The 17,908-nt window shown below is 41.0% G+C and overlaps 1 protein-coding gene across 1 annotated transcript in view; it reads left to right on the plus strand.

The window, feature by feature from the left end:
• Positions 1-4,595: 4,595 nt before the first annotated feature.
• Positions 4,596-17,908, plus strand: part of mrpl23 (mitochondrial ribosomal protein L23) — a 31,332-nt gene continuing 18,019 nt past the window's right edge. The window contains exons 1-4 of the mRNA XM_053885876.1: positions 4,596-4,709; positions 5,192-5,314; positions 13,273-13,355; positions 16,913-16,986. Of these exons, the coding sequence (XP_053741851.1) occupies positions 4,690-4,709; positions 5,192-5,314; positions 13,273-13,355; positions 16,913-16,986 (300 nt within the window). The 5' untranslated portion in view covers positions 4,596-4,689. The remainder of the gene's footprint in view (positions 4,710-5,191; positions 5,315-13,272; positions 13,356-16,912; positions 16,987-17,908) is intronic.

Genomic DNA, 17,908 nt, shown 5'->3' on the forward strand with positions numbered 1-17,908 from the left:
ACGCTGCTTTGCTTGCCCTGCACTTTCTGACGTAACGCAGGACCGTTTCTTCAAATGAAAGGTGCACGCGGGGAAAAGGGGGGATGAGAGGGCCGTGGAGCTGCCCGCCGGGGCGAGGAGGCCACGGACAGGATGAAAGAAGGAGGGAACCCCAAGCACCCTCCGTGCGTAAAGACCATTGTGCATGGACAGACGCTTTAGTTTGAAGAGGAGAGATGAGGAGAGAGGGAGAGAGAGGCGTTGATTCTACCTCTTATCTTAAATATTCATGCAGTTGTTGTACATGTATAAGGGTAAACAGTAGAAATGAAGGAGACACATTCACTAAACTGCAATACTCAAAAAGGGAGAAAGATAGTTCTGTGCCAAAAGGATCATCTTCATTCTTACCTGTGTTGTGTGAAATAAAAGCTTTCTCCCCTACCAAGGAGCTCAGGCATTCGGGATAGACTCGAAGTAGAGCTGCTGCTGCTCCACATTGCGAGATGCCAGTTGAGGTTATATGGATGCCTCCTGGAGCCCCCATTTTGAGGTACTGAGGGCAACGCAGAACAAGGCACTGGGAACCCTTCATTGAGCTGCAAAAGGGTTATGGGCATAGGGAAGTCTGGGCCTCTTTGTTCTGGCTGCTGCCTCCGCAACCTGAACCTTGGATAATGAGTTAAATGGATGAATGATGGACACTTTTTACATCTTCAAATATGAGTGACTGAATGAGTTTTATTTTAATTGTACTCATTCAACACAACACGACTTAACATGAAAAAACACGACAGTTTCATTTTTTTCATGTGGCTTTAGATACCTCTCTTTTTTTATTTGTTTTCAATGAGTATTATATTCACTGTCTATAAAAGTCCATGTATTTTATAGCAATTTATAGTGTAATTCAGTTCAGGGAAAATGTGAGGAAAAACTAGCACAGATATTAAGTTAAAAATGAAAGATTTTTAAACCTAAAAAGACATTTGTGTGCTGAGATACAACTACTGGAGTGAGAGAAATTACATACATTTACAGTCCATTTCAACAATTTCAACACAGACTGTAACATGGGCTCAGAGTCATCTTGCTGCAGTAATGTTTCTGTTTCTTGTAAGAGGTTCAATGAAATCCTAGACGCAGTAAACAGCTGCTCAGACTTTACGGTAAACAACGCGTTTCAAGAACTGTCTAGACTCATATTTGATCCCATGGAAAGTAAGCGTCACTGTAATAAAGCAGCTACTGTTCTGTCTCAACTCTATTTCCATTGATATGACTTTCATCTCACTCGCAGATGAACCCAAAACGCTGTTGCCCATAAAGTTTCCAGTCCAAAATGCATCATGAAGAGCATTCAGGATTAGACTGCAGCTCGTATGGTGCGCAGAAGACATTTCAGGGCAAGAATGTTGTTTATGAGCCTTTCAAGGGGAGCGACCGGAGGTGCGATTGGTCGAAAGGTAGCGATGGCTGTCAACATCTATTGTGTGAGAAGCCGCGATGTCAACAAGGTCTGGTGGTGACAAACACTCGCACACTCGCACATGAACGCCCACACACAGTCGTTGGCCGGCTGGCATCCCAGGCACCTTTATTGTACACAAAACTTGACTTTAACAATGTTGCTATGTTTGTAGGTTAAGGACTGCGTGCTCCAACAGTGCAAGCTGGAATAGTTTGGAGATCAGTTGCCTCTGTCCTTGTTTATGCAGGTCAGACCACTGCCGCGCTCACACCCGATCCTCCACATAACTCTGGCAGGAGCGGGGTCACCGGATAATGCACACTTCCATTGGAACCGCTGAAATTCAAGTTCACCATGGGCCTTACAGCAACCAGGATCCTGGGTCAGGGGTCGCGCTTGTGACATCAACGGAACATCTAGGGGGGGGGAGGGTCTGAATTTACTTCCAGATTGCCCCCCAAGTCTGTCCCCTGCTGCTATAAATAGTCAGCGGACTGCTGTGTGGCATTCGCTCGCTCCCTCTGAGAGTGTGAACACGGGACATGAAAAAACAGAGGAATCTGACCTGAACTGGCCACTACCTCAGAGCACGCGCTCCGTGTTGATGGCAAGGGGGCAAGGGTTTAATTAGGTGCTGGCCACAGAACTAATGGTTTATGTTGTGTCTGTCAGGAGGCGCGACGGCTTATTCTAGCAGCGGGGAGTCAAGAATGCTGCTGGTATCGCAAGCAAAGAAGGGCACCATCACATCTATCTAACATGTATCAATATATTAAATGGAAATGTTCATTTTGTAAAAACATTAATACACAGAACTCCATTGATCTCACATTTATATAGTAAATAAAAACCCAGGATAGTTGAGGGTAACCGACGTGTCAACATGATAAAGTCCTGGTTATAAATCTTTATTTACTTAGTACCACTAGTCTCACTACTGTAATAATTTATCAAGCTGCATTGAATTTGCCAATGAGCATCTTTTAGGTGTGGCCAAACTTCCTAAGGGAAGCAGTGGCTTCTTTCAGACTTACAAGTGCTTTGACCTCTAAATCTCAGTCACATACCGGGTGAAGACAAAAAAAAAAAATTGGGAATATTGCATTTACTATTGTTATCAATAGAGGGATCTGTGAGCGCAATTGTGATGAGAAGAGGTGACAAGAGGTTGAAGAAGAAGCTCACTCGTGTTGAGTATGGAGAATGAAGTTGAATTAATGGCAGTAACTCCTCAATCTTTCATCCAAGTGTGACAAGATAATATTACATTCTGTGGATGGGTGAACCTGACTAGCAAGTGAACATGGCTGGAAATGTCGTGACATCATCTATGTGTTTTGAATTTTCATAAACTGACCTATAAGCTTCCACAGCTGTAGTATATAGTGTAGCGTTGTAGTCGAGACCATCTGACCCGAGACCTTGTCGAGACAGAGGATACCAGAGTCCAAAGAGACAGAGGGTCGAGACCAAAACCAAGACTCAGACCAAACTCAATGCAGAACAAAGTAATAGATTGTTACAACCAAATAACTTTTAGTTCTTGATTTATTTAGAAAAAATGACTGTATTATGTATTCAGTTTTGTCTCTGTCCTGCTCTCGCCGCCTCTCTTGGTCTGGACTCAGTTTCGGATCCCCAAAGTCTTGCTCTGTTCATGGTATTGAATCAGTCTCGGGTTAGGTGTAGTATGAGAGGTCTGCTTGCATGTCAACCACAGGCCTTTAATAACTGATATAAAACGATGTCGCTGTTCATATGAAATGTAGTCATGACCTAGATGTGGCTCATGGGATTTATGTTTATGACATACTTGCTCAACATTTTGCTCCAATGATCATAAAGGGATTTATATACCAAAATGTGACTCCACTTCTATCTATCTGTCTGTCTGTCTGTCTGTCTTGCAAAGAGACAGAAGGTAGCCGTTGTTGTTGTTTGAAGTAACATGATATCCTCCCAAATGCGACACGATCAAGTTGTATTTTCACAGGCAGGTTTGAATTGCCGCTATAAATGGCAGAGTTGGACATTGTGACAGCGGATTGTTGTTAAGTGAAGAGTGGTTCATGTTGCTGGATTCGTTCGCTCCCTCTGGACCTGGCCTGGCCTGCACCCACTGACGCACTGTCAAACATCTTGACCGAGGTGACAAATGCAGCTACCGCACTAACTAGTCCAGACAAGGAGACAGGGAGGGGTCATCACAATCCATAAGGTGCCGGCTATTATTGGAGCCATAGAGGAACGAGCACGTTTTTATGTTTTAGTGACTCTGTAGCGATCCTTGCTACATGACTGTGTTGACATTCTTTGGGTAACACTCCCAATATTTATGTGCATTTAAGTGCTGTTAATGCACATGTAAGGCATGTTTACAAATAACCTGATAGTTCATTCTTTAAAAAAATGGAATACCACACTTACACTTGCACTATACTGATATAAAACAGCTAGGAATCTCCCAGTTGTGAATGACAAATTGACAATGTGATCACATCTCCACGATATTTTCTGTGAATAAAGTCAATTGAAAAGCAATTAATGACATCACTCTGTCATGGCATCTTAGGCCAGTGTTGTGCCAAATGGTGGGACACATGCACACACAGAGGATATGTGGACTGATGGAAACTTCCCTCTCTGGCATAGCGTGGGCTTGAGTGTGGTCCATTTCCTGCCAGGTCTGAACCAGCTGAGCCAGGCTCTCATATTGCCACTCAGGGGGGCTTAGGCCTGTCAGATCATTGTGTGTGTGTGTGTGTGTGTAAGATCACACCAGAGTGGCCTCAGTCGGAGACTTTACAGGGCAACATCTCCCTCTCCTGCCGCTCCAACGTTTCTACAAAACGCAGTTGAGAAAAGAGTGTCCCAGCAGTAACCTCAAAAACAGCAACTGCTGCCGTTGCAAAGAGTAAAATATGTGATATACTTCACTGGGAATCCAAAGGCAGGACTCTTCTTTCATCAACGTGTAGGGTATGCATTCTCAAAACGTAAACATTAACGTATGAAAGCACAGATCAAATAATACGAATGAATATTAAAAGCAAACCCGTTTAAGTTTCGATAAATGTCACGTCAATGTCACTTCTGAAATCCGGCGTCGACCAAGGACGTGACAGTGCGCATGCGCATTGGGTATACTCCCGGAAGTGGAGGCGTAACCCCCACACGTGTGGTGTTTGACAACCTTGAAAGGACTATAATACACTTAATACACAGGAAACAACAAGACAATGCCGTCGCCGAGACTAATGTAGGTGCTCTCTGGACTCACGCGTGGTCACAGCTACTTCTTAGCAAAACATATACTTACTCTCCGCCTTCTTCTATGATAGTAGTGTGTGCTAACATCCCCAGCTACCTTTAGCATGTTTCATTTAAATGGTTCATAGAAACGTTATTTCCTTTTTGTGCGTGTAATGTTTCGTTTGCAGGTAGTCTTTTGATCATTCCGTTTTAGTTACGGCGTCTTAAAATGACCATTGTCGTTGTGTTGAAACTGTTAGCATGCTAAGCTAAAAACAGTGCAGGAGTAGAGGTGAAGAACATTCCACCTCAACCTTGGTGCCTCTGTGACATTATCCTACTTCACTGTGAATACTTGTTACTTGTGTAATACACGACTTACTGTTTTCATAAAATCTGTCAATGTATTGTTTTTGTTTTTATATTATTCTGTTAAGGTATTGCATGTAATGCCTTCATTTAATCTCTCTATCCTTGGTCTCTTCACAGATTTCCCTTTTACCAAATTGGGAACCCACAGTTGCGGCTCTTCAGACCAAACTGGTTCCTTACGTTGGTGCGACCGGGAACCGAGCAGCCTCCAGACACAGTTCAGTTTCGTATCCCCATGGAGTAAGTCACACGTGGCAGATTCAATCTTTATTCTTGATTTGCTTATTTTTATTCATGCAAATACTGTTGCATTTTCTCGTGCTGCGCAGTTTCTATACTGTAGTGGAAAAAAGGTTATTGGACACCCCATGCATTGATGTTGTGATGGTTTATTTTTTATGTTCCGCTTTGAACAAATTAGTTGACTTTGATACCTACAATATTGAGGAATAACATATTGACAGTCGAGAACTTACTTTTGTTAGTTGTTTCTTGTGAACAATAACGAAACAAAAATGAATGCTCTTTGTTTGCGTCTGTATAATGCAGCCACACCTTTTGAATAAAAATAAATAATAATAATAATAAACGAAAAAGCCAAGATTTTTTCGTCGTTATATTCTAGATTGGGTCAAACTTTAAGGGTGTCTGAAAGTCTTTTTCTGCTACTACTTAGAGTAAATCTGGGAAGTCATTGAGAAGCCACAGGAAAAACCACACTACATTTTTAGTACTTTAGTACTAGTTTCTTATTTTGCAACCTGGTATCGGCGAAAAAAAGGAAAACAAAAGCTGGAACAAAAAGTCTGATGATTTCTGTAACCAAATATCCCTCACTTTGAAGTTCCGCTTAAAGTATACCATCTTACTGTTAAAATACATCTTATAGCATCGTAAATCTAGTTTTAACAATAATTCAAATATTTTTTTGAAAAGTAGAAATTGTCTGACTTCTGTTGTTCATGTAGCACTATAAGCTTTAGCTTTTTTTTTTAAGTGACTCGACAGTGCAACTTTTTTTGGGGACTGAATTGTATTACTATGACTATTTTTGTATTTTAATGCTTTTTACAGATAAATAATGGTGTCAAAAAATGCTTGGCTCTATGTGGTCTTGGACTTGAAATGTACCACCCTAGTCTTGCTCATCCCTGTATGTATAATTTAAACCACTAGGTGGCGCCAAAACATAAATGATGGAAATAGGAATGCTTCATCAGTGGTCATCTGTATGCGCCAGTGTCTATTTTGAAATAGTATTGTAAGACAACACAACACCAACAGTGGCATGGAAGGTCTAAGGTCGCGGTTTTCAACTCTTGAATAGATATTTTATATACACTATCTGTTGACTTCACTCTTTACTCTAACCAAAGATGTCGATAAATGTTTGTGTTTCTGTGCCGTAGTAAAGGCAAGCTCATCTGAATCTAAATGGTCAGAAAGGTTATTAGAAGTCCTGAGCCCACACTGGAGGGAAAAAAATAAAGTTTCAAGCGGATCATCTCTGTGTCTCTTGTGGGGTTTAGACTGTAATCTGTTCATCCAGGTGCCTGGCCTCCCACAATGAATCTTGTCTCTTGTCTGCCAAACTCCTAGGGTGCTTATGTAATTGGGTGTGCGTGTGTGTGTTTGTGCGCGCGTATGGTCAGTGTGTGGGTCTACCAAGTGCATGTGTTTGGTGCTGGTTTTCAACAGTGTTTTAATTCTATCTGACAGATACCTTTTATTGGATAAATAGTCTTTGAATTGACAGTGACCTGACATCTTCAGTCTTGTGACCTCATCGCCTTCTGCAGGTCTGCGTACTGTCACCTGCCATACAGTCATCCAGTAGCTGGTTTCAGTGACTGCTCTCTTCAGCCACTGTGTCTGGACACCAGCCAATTTCCCAATTTAATGATCTGTTAGAGTCCTCCTCCATGTCACTAACCTTTGCTTTCACTTTTTGGTTTTGAGGATTTGAAGATTTCTTTGAGGACAGAAAAACTGCTTTGTCAGAAAAAAAGGATCCTTAGGGTTCCACATAGCATGAATTGAAAGGATGCTTGATCACAATTGTGTATCGACCTGAATCCAATTTTTTTTTCCAACAATGCCTGAGTGGGGTTTTAACGCCAGACACAGTGTAGCACCTTGCTTCTCATTGCCCCTGGACTCAAGTCTTTCATGAAACGGTGTTCCATCCCTGCTGAATCAAGTTTGCTGCAGCCTCAGCCTGTGCTTTGTTGTTTTGCTGGCCACCTATGGACATTGTAGAAAGTAGTAAGAGGACAGACGGCAACACAAACCAAAGAACTCCCACTCCTGTGTTATTGATGAGCCTGACTCACGACAGTGAAAGCTCGTGGAGCTATGACTCTTTGAGTAGGTGGTGTTAATGTTGATAAGTTGAGCAGCTGTTAATGAGAAGTAGTAATGCTAACGTTCTCAGGGCTACAAAACATTAGTTGCCTTTGTTTGACCAACACCTGGAGGTTCACACGACGAGTTGTCGATCACATCCTCAATTGCAGTATCACTCATTTCCCCTTTAGCCATCTCTTCCACGCAGGGCTCCCCTGTTTATTGTGCTTTCCTACAATGCTTTAGAAAAGGTCCAAAACCAATGTCTCTGAAGTGAAGCACCTCTTGTTAACGCACCTGTGCAGTATTTTCTCTGAAATCTTTTTCGACCCACAAGTTTCTCGATGTTTATTGGTGTCCTTAATTGTTCTCAAGTCCTTTGTTCTCTTGGTATTTTGCCTCAGCGTGAACATGAACACCGTCTATTTTCTAGATTTCCTCTCTGCACACATGCTGTTTGGTGTTGCAGTTTTGTGTGAGTGCGTGTGTGTGTGCATGTATATGGCAGTATTCCTGAATGAATTCCTGTTGTTTATCAAGTTTTTTTTTTTAATACACCCCATCTATAGCAACTATTACAACTGTCTTCAACATGATCAATGAAGTTTAATCAGCCTTAAAAATGCGACAATAACATCAGTTGCTATGGTAACTATGCTTTTGTTTACTTTCTCAACTATATATATATATGATTTTTTTTACTTGATGATTTATGTTTTATTTTCTGTTATATTAATATTTTCTAGCTATTTTTTTCTTTGATATTCTTTTACAATCATGAGGGAGAAAATACATTTTCGTGAGATTACTTTACATTTTTTTTTGCCTGAAAGGTGTTTTTCCACACCCATATGTTGATGTGTTGAAATAGTCTTTATATTAACAAATAACACGATTTAAATGGTAATTAATGTGATATTTAGTGCTTTTTTTGAAACTTATCTATAATAATAGCAACCCGTGTTTTGTCCTGTTTCTTGTGGCCCCTCTAAAAGTTGCTGCCCAAAGGAAATTTTTATCTCCCACCCCTGCCCCTGGGGCTCCAGGTATAATGGAAATCAGAAGATGGAAATAGAAGAAGAAAGGTCCCTCAGCAAACATACAACAGCAACTCCATCGCAACATGTATAATGGAATATTGCTAGAATCTTTTCGTTTTTCTTCTATGTTATGCCTTGTCATTTCCCCCTTTTTGATGTTATTAAACTTGAGACAACCCTGTTGGATCATGCCATCAAAAGTGCCTCTTTACACTGAAAAATATGGTTGTTTTTTTGGGACTGTAAATAATTCTTTACCTTTCACTGTTTTGAGGTGATGTTTCTACACCAATGAATGTTACACTCCAAATGTAGTCTCCAAACTGTCTAGCTATAAAATACGTTTGATTTGGGAAAAAGGTGACAAGCCTGTTTTTGATCGCTGTCTCAGTAACTAGGGTTGACTTTACGTGTAGAGAAGTAACCCATTCTGAATAGAGCCCAAGTCAACATTCATACTTTTATTTCTGTTTTTCCTGGTGTTGTGTGCGTAGGGAAAACCTTTTAAATGGGGCTGAGTGCAGACCCAGCATGCTGACGGCGCTACTAACCGGCCACAGTTCAGGATGAAAAAGACCGTGCACCAGACTACACTGTGGTTTCTTACTGTAATCTATGAAAAACAACCGTACCCTGCGACACAGAAAATCACATCAGCTCTGAGAGCCAACAACCTGATGAATCAAATGGTGTTATGGTTGCCATGGCAACCACTCTGTTTCTGTTTGCCATTCCACTCTATAAACACGAGTCCAGTTGAAAACCAGGTCATTTTCACGCTAATTAACCTCAGTTTATGTCATAGGAAGTCATTAAGCAGAGCAGTCAAAGTCTTCGCCTAACTGTCTTCTTTTACCAGTCTGTCAGTCTCAGAAGTTTTTTTTGACTCCTGTTGACCTCTGCTTTGATCTATTTCTGTGCTTTTGTCTGAGGAAAAAAAAAAGCCCTGTGCCAAAATCGAATCCTTCACACGATGCTCTTATATTCTCAACCTCTCAACTGTCCCTCTTGAGTATAAGGCTCAGGTTCCTCAATGGCTTCACTTCTAAACAAGGTCTGCTATTATGATCTTGATACTTAGTGTTGGGCAACTTCACTTTATGCATTGTCTGAGCAGATGGGAGGGTTGTGAGGGAGTATCACAACCCAAACCTGACAATGAGGCTGGCTGACAATGAGAAGCGGCTTTCTTGAACTTTCATCTGCGCAGCAAACAACTCTCCTGTTACATTCTCCCCGCTAAGCTGCACGGACATAATGTACTTTGATGTGTTTGTGAGTTTGTGTGGGTGTGTATAATCAACTGTACCTATTAGTGCGTTGTTGTGATTTAATAGTTATGAAATGAAGTCTGATCTTTCATTTACATTTCCCACTTTAAATCGTTCACTATACCTTCCTTCTGAATTAACCTTTAGGTTTTCAGAAGATTAATTTTGATAGATCTAATCTCCAAAAACACCCTGTTTTGAACAGTTACATGTTAGCGGGTCATATCTGCGTGCTATGTTTTTTAGTGAAATATGCGGATTGGATTTTATTTTGAACCAACTCTTATGGGTCACATGACACTGGGTGGTATTTGCCGGTAGTTTGTCAAATAAAAGCCAATGGTCAGCTTCCTGAAAGACCCATTTTTATTAGTCATGTCTACGAAACCATTGAAAAGACTTTCAGTTGTTATAGCAAATTGAAATAAGGCCTGTGACAAATAAATTCATTTATTTCTTTAAAATTGATATAAAATGTGATTTAACCAAACTGCAATAAGAGGTCGCAATAAAAAGCAATTAAAAATGTGCGGTATCTGTATTATTTTTATTTTTCTAATACTAGGATGCAATTTTAAAAGCTTCAAAAATAGTGAGGAAAAATAAATAGTTTCATTCGATGAATTTCATTGACTGAAAATCTCTGGACACACAGCAAGCTTCACCTTCAAAGTCGTGCCAGTCAGGGGCTGTTGTTTTGTACCGCTTTTCCTTTTTCCTTCCTCCCATAAGCTAATCTTCCTGTAAGTCACATGTGGCACCGTATACGCCACTATTTTCTTTTAAATCAACAGCAGATCACAGGTTTCAGCCACCTCACTCCACAGACAAGGTGAAGAAGAATGCATTTACAATGTAAATATGTGATTTTGCTAGGGCACGGCAAAATGGCAAAACAAAAAAATCGAATCGTAGATTACACGGAAGGCAAATCCACCAAAAATACTTAACTCTTTTAGAGATAAATTTTGAGCTCGCTAACATGTAACTATATAGCAGACTTGCTCTTTTTCTTTGATAGGCGCAAATGACTGTGCCTGAATTTCCCTTTGAATATTCTCTTTTCTCAATGTTATGCCATTTGCCTGATAATAGTAAGCCCCAGATAAATCAGGCTCTGTAGTTGCTGTATTGATGTTGTCCCTTCAGCATAGCCAACAAACACCTGATGCTCTGTTTTCAATTGTCATCTTCCTTACGACAACAAAAGTGTCTTGCATCAACCGCCATCGATCAAACCCATCTGAAGCTCTTTCACTTCCCTGTAATTCCCAATGTTTAGCCGTTAACTAAAATAAGATATTTAAAAACCAAACTGTGGAGTCAGCCCAGTGTCTATCAAACTTAAAGCCACATTAAAAGCCTTTCAGGCGCCTGCCAAGTCATGTTTTGAGAGCGAGCGACCTCAAAGCACCTCAAAGAAGAATTCACATAAGGGATGATGGTCACTGACACACTTGCAACTGTGTAGAAAGGCACCAGCAACATTTTCATTTGTCATTCATGCATATTAGTATATATTTGAGTAGCTAATATCTATGTTTACAGTAACCTTTGCTATATTGTTTCTCCATTTTCAATTCAATTTTTATCAACTGTATTCGAAGAGGTATCATTTTGTTAAACATCTATTCTTCCTCTAGCTCTTGGACCGTTGTGGTCAGAGGAAATCATCTTTTGAATGTCAGGAGTGAATGTCATAACAAGCTAGAACTATCGACCACAAATGTAATGGTGACGCAACATGGTCTAGTTGTCGAATAGGCACATAGTTTTTGTTTTCACTGGTCCTCAACAGGATGCGTCGCCTTAATGTCCAGGTGAGGCAGACAAGTTCAGTCTACTGAGCAGGAACAAGAAATTTTACTGGAGTTGAGCGCCTTTCTATTTCAGTTTTTGACTGCTCATGTGACCCTAAAATGTCTGGATTGGTCACCATTGCTTTGGGAATAACATCTGCTGGTGGACACTGTATTGAAGTGCATTAAATATAAATATATAAATATATATATATATATATATATATATATATATATATATATATATATATATATATATATATATATATATATATATATATATATATATAATGTAATCATAAAAATAACATATTTGCTGGCACTATCTGGGGGTTAGCGGCTGTCTGTGTCCGCTTTAGATTCATTAGTATTTGCAGTGGCTGGATAATTGGGGGGGTGAAGGCAGTCGGGATTTAGAAAATGTTCTCCTCATTAATCAGGATCAGTGTTCCCCTGTTAATGATCCAGAGGAGACCACGCAGTCCCAAGCCACTTTCCTACCGTCCGCTCAGTTGTGCGCTTTCGAGGAAAATCTGTCTTTAGCGCAATAAGTCTTTCTCTTCCTCTTTATCCGACGTAACCCTGGTCGTTCCGCGCTGCTTCACTTTCACCTGGCACCAGGAGGAGCTGGGAAAAGTCCCAAGTGAAACGCAGAATGGCGTCTGTGTGACTTCAAAACACGCTTGATTGAAATTAAAAATGAACAAGGGACATTATGACGCAGTGGGTGACAAACACCTTCCTGTCACAATGACCTTGTCAGCCCGTTGGAGTGTTTACCGAGCTTTCTTTAATTGACTTGAAAGAAGGAAAAAAGTCAGTCACCAGACTGTCTTTGGCTCTTTATTCGTGGTAAAATGTGGAAAGCTTTGCTAAGGAATCATAAATTTAAGCTTTCGTAACTTGATAAACACTGTTAGTATGTTGTGTTGAAGGTCCACATCAGTGCTGGCTTTGCCAGACTTCGACCTATTATAGAGGGAAAAGGCAATTGTTTGTACAGCATGGAACATATATTACATCATTCTTAGTACAAAGACTCTTTGTGTTTGCAGATGGGATTTTCTCATGCAAATGTTTGCCTCACCTAATACTGTAATAAAAGCTCAATGTGCGCTGTTTCCTTATGAATAAAAAAAAAAAGATCTGTCCTATCAATGATACATATGAGGTGATGGAAGCCGCCATATCCGAGCTACAACTGTGAGACCACAGCGTCGCTATTAAGCACTTTGTCAGACGCATTTAGGAAGTGCTCTACCAGGCTAATTTAATTGACAAGATTGATTTGGCTTTAAAAGCCTCTCTTCCTCTGGTCGGACCAATCCGTTCCAAATGATGCCCAGTGGGCTAGCTTTAGCTGGGCTGGCCCACCGGATCACTCGGTGCCAGGCCCACTTCCTGTGTAGGGTTTCATTGGGCGCGATCGATACCTCCAGACTGCTAATTGCATGAACACTGACACTCACATTTTTCTTGTCTTCACTTCATGGTCAAGGGAGTAATTCACTGTTTGTGCCCATATGGAATTATTCTGTCTGGTCGGGGAGGTAATGTAACAGCAGTGTTATATGAACGCTTGGATTGTGTATATATAGATCATCATGATACATTCATTCAATCTCAGAGAATATTGATTTTGATTGCCCTTTCATCACCTCAGCTAACCTCTACTTCTTCTCTCTCTCTCTCTCTCTCTTGCCAATGGTTTCGCTGTTCCTGCCTTGAACTTGTCTGGACAGAATGACCAAGTGTGACGTGAAGAACTACTTGGAGAAGATCTATAACGTCCCTGTGGGAGCAGTTCGCACCAGGATACAGTTTGGTAAGTTTAAAAAGCGAAATAAGTATATGGGCCCCTTTGGTCGCCCAAGTATTTTCAATCAAATATTCAACTTTGATACCTATTTCAAAAGGCTATGGCATGGTAGTAGCTTGGGGAAAAAATGGGAGTAAATTCACTCATCTGATTTGTACCTTTCATGATGTCACTAGGCGGTGGCCATTGTGAATCAATTACAGTGGTAGCTCGGTTCTCGACCACGGCCGTTTGAGAAGCGATTTGTCCGTAATCTGAATTTATTTTTTCCCATTACAATTAATGGAAAAAGAAATAATGCGTTCCAAGCCTTAAAATAGGCTTTTGTAGGAGTGAATGTAGAGTGTCTGACAAAGTCATAAACCAAGTAACGCTCTGTCCCAGACTCGCCTCATCCCTGTCCCAGCTCCAGCCCACAACAGGACATCAAACCCTGGAGTGTGGCTCCAGCCTTGGAGGTGTGGAGAGTGAGCTCCTCCCCTGTGACACTCTACCACGGTCCAGTGCGGAGACAGGAAAGGTTTTACACCTCAATATGAAGAAAAAACAGTCAGTAAATGTAGCTAACGGGACATGTCTGCATACAGAGGCTGCGTTATAAACTATAAGAAAGCGCGTCGTGCGTCAGCTGATCGGTCAGTGCACGTTATGTTTTTTCTGGCTTATTTCGGGGGCGTTCAAGTTCTGGATATTCGTTTGAAATCTGAAGCAAAAAAATCTCAAAATTTTTATTCCAACTCTTAATTTGTTCGAATTACAGGACGTTTGAAAACCGAGGTGCCACTGTACTTTTACAGATGTTTATTCCCCTCCTCTTCACCTTTCAAGCAACACTGATGATGCTGATGACCATGGCTGGGCATCATCACTGTCATTTACTGTTGCATGGAAATTGTTACCCTTCACAACAAAACAAAACAACAGTCATACTTTGATGAAGATAGACTTGAGTAGAGGTAACCTTTACCCCTGAAAACAAATAATTTTTGTCTTGCGACATTCATACTCACAGATATAAGCATATGACTGGTGTATATGGTAGAGCTCACCACACACCCTGTGTTGCAAGAAATGATACTTGCAAACTGGGGACTTAAAGTCCGACTGGCTCGCAGTTATTGTAACCTGGACCAATATAAACTGAGTCTTAACGGTGTTCCAGATATGTGCCACAGAAAGGCACGTGGTTCTCTTTTAATGTGGAAGGTTGACTTCGCCGTCACTCTGGGACTCAAAATAGTTGCTATTTGTTGAGAGTGAAAAGGTGTGGGATAATTTGCAATAGTCATTCTTCTACTTTAGTAGTTTTTCATTATGTATTTGAAAGACCTATGTAATGCAATTCTCTACTGACACACCCTGATTTCAGTTAAGCTACGGTGAATTTAGACCAAGACACGATTGGTGGTGTGATGTAGATATATGTGTATAATGTGTTCTTTAGGCTGCACCAGTTGGTTGATTATAATTGGGTTCATCTGGCAGCATAGACGGCCATCCAATTGACACTCATGGATGGGGTGTTTTCCAGTGGGTAGTTACTGTAGTGGTTAGCGTGCCTGGTTCTCCTTTCCATCTAACACACACAGCTGCTTATCTGAGAATCTGCTGCAGCAGCAGTTGAGCCTCCAGATGTCCCAGGGCACCCCATGCTCCCTCCAAACAAATGTATTTTAATCGCTGAAACGCTTAGGTTCCTAGATTCAGGGTCCTAAATTCTTTTGTCTCAGCTCCTTGTCACTCATCATCAAAGGTCAATGAAGGGTACTGGTTCAAGTGAATTTCGTTGACCATTTTTTGGGGCTACTGCAATTCTATAAATTGTCATTTTCATATCTTCATCTGGTTTCATTGAGGGCAGGATGGAAGTGGCGCGAAGAGCCATAAGGAAAGCCTCTGGAAAACTCGAAGGGAGAGAAGTAGGGTGGAAAGAGGCGCCTACCTTAGCTTCGCCTACAGTGTGGAGGACCCATTAACAGTGTTTATTAGGATTGTGTCTTTAAAAGCTAGGGGAAAAGGAAAGCCCCTCAGGAGGGTGTGTGGAAGGAAAGCAGTCAGCGGCGAGTTGACGGAGGGGGATCGGGAAGAAAGGGCGTCTCGGGGCCCCTATGATTTCTGATGTGCGTCATAGAAGGTATCCCTGTCTATGTTGGGAGTTCCACTCAATTGGCAGTGTGAAGACAGGAAAAAGTTGTGGAACGTAAGGGGTTCAAACGACCCTCTCTTTCTTCTGTGGGCAGCAGGGGTATTTTGGAAGACGTTGTCATGGATACCCGTCTTGCCTGGGATTTGTAATGTGATAGCTGGCTGCCAAACCGCAATCTCAAAGTGGGAGAAATTGTGCTTGCGTTTGCGAGTGTTCTATGAAAGCTTTGTCTGTGCGTCTCCTATGTTTCGGGAAAGAAGTCAATGAAATGGTGAAGCACACTCACACTCCCCTGGACAATGTTCTTTTCTATATGCCTTTTCAAATGCCATGATATGTCCCAATGGATATCCTTTGCTAGTTAATCACAGGCTCGCATGACCGCGCGTCCACCCTGATACCTCTGTCTCCCACCCACACAGCGGCCTCCACCTCACCAGGGGAGCCAGAGGGGGTGTTTTACGACCCTGCTTAGGGCTTTCCCTGAGTAGTGGGCTGCCTGGCTAGTGATAACTAGCTGCACGTACGCACACACAACTTACTCACTGAAGTGGAATGTTTCCCCTCTTTTTTCATGTCGTAAACTGCTCACATGCCAACAACAGTTATTCAAAAGGCTTGTTGACTTGACCATCCGTCTTGCTCGGGTCGGAGTTCCGAGGCAAATATTAGTGTTTGATCATTATCCATCATTTTTGGAGGTCAGTTCTTCCTAAACTATGTCAAGTGCCAATTTGTGACAGGGATACACTCATTCTCTCGCCATTTTGGACATCCCGCTCCACTACTCAACAAAACCAGGCTTACTTTTTACGACTTGGAACAAAACACAGTATTTAACTTCTAAAGACGTCTTAGAGATTCACATACAAATCAGTGATATGGTTTTCACACCTGTGAAAACTCTTTGACTGAATGCCTCCTTTGACATGAAACATGTTTTGCTTAACAAAAAATATGCTGTTGATCTTGCACATGCAAAACACCATGCAGATGACTTAATAATAACCCCCTACCTCATCTCACTTTAAACCCTATTGAGAGCACATGGAGCCAACTCCATCAATGAGAGATTTACTGCAAAGGAAGTTAACCTCACTGAACAAGAAGGCTTGTGTTAAAGGCTGTGGCGAATAGAAATCGTGAACAGAGAAAAAAAACATGCGATCTTGTGTTCGCCTTGTCTTGTCTTAGTTTTTATTTGATATATTTGATATAAAGTACTATTATGTCGTTATTATTATAAAATATATACTCAAAGAATGCATAAATAAGAATTTGTCCGCGGCACCTTGTGTCATTAAATTAAATAAAAAGTAAATTGCAGTGTATTTGTCAACAGCAATGACTGTTGTAAATTCATAACATAAAAAAAACAGAAGCAGAGACACATTTTAAACTTATCGATGCATTTCAGGTTCCAACAAGAAGAGGAATCACTTAAACCAGAAGGTCAAGAAGCCCGATTACAAGGTGGCTTATGTTCAACTGGTGAGTAACCAAAAACACATTCTTTCCACAAACTTCTGTATCTTTTTGCATAAGTTCGGGGATCCGTGTCAAGTCCACAGTGCAACTAGACCTCTGTCCAGTAATTATTGTGGGTTAGATCTTTCAACACTTTTCAAGGGTTTTGGGAAACGTTAAGCATTATTGAAAGCTTGACGCTAAGGGTCTTTCTCGGTCAGGGAGCTGATGATAAGGAGAGCCAAAACCTCCCCCAAGAACTCCATGTTGTGCATAAGATGGAGTTTGGGGTTGAATATGAATGAATACTAAAGTATTCATTCGCATTCATTTCTGCATTGAGTTGCTGACGTACTGGTGTAGCTGTGATGAAAGCGACATAAATATAAACCAAATAACGCCTGAAACTGGTTATGCCAGTTTTTTAAAAGTAATTTGCAGTGGTTTAGGTTGAGTCAAATCTAATTACAAAACAAAATCATAACAATTAAATTTGTAACTATTGTCATAGTTTAGTGTTTTCAAAGACACTAGTCAACGCTGGTCACACCTGTGTTTGAGGAGAGGTTGTGTCACGAAGGGCCGTACCCCTTCAAATGTTTGAAGTCTACTCCACCTGGAGGCCTGAACTAACCTTTCTCCAAAATTTCAAAAAAGGCATTATTATGATGTACCTTTTGATGCAGAAGTTAAAAGCGAGTGGCTTTGTTGTGTGTCTTGTTGTTTGATCTCTGCCAGATAAACCATGTGTTATGTGTAGCTTCTTCTCTAGGATTGCAGGGGGATGTTTTGAAACGGATGAATAATGAAAGTAGAAAAACAACAAACGTTAAAACAGTAAAAATTCACATGATCACAAGTGGCACTTCCTTCTCTGTAAACATGAGGACATGGCTTATGTTTTTTGGTAATTGTCATTGGTATCAAAGTGACTCCTCAGTTTTCA

Source organism: Synchiropus splendidus, chromosome 14 (genome assembly GCF_027744825.2).
Source record: "Synchiropus splendidus isolate RoL2022-P1 chromosome 14, RoL_Sspl_1.0, whole genome shotgun sequence".
NCBI classification, from domain to species: Eukaryota; Metazoa; Chordata; class Actinopteri; order Syngnathiformes; family Callionymidae; genus Synchiropus; species Synchiropus splendidus.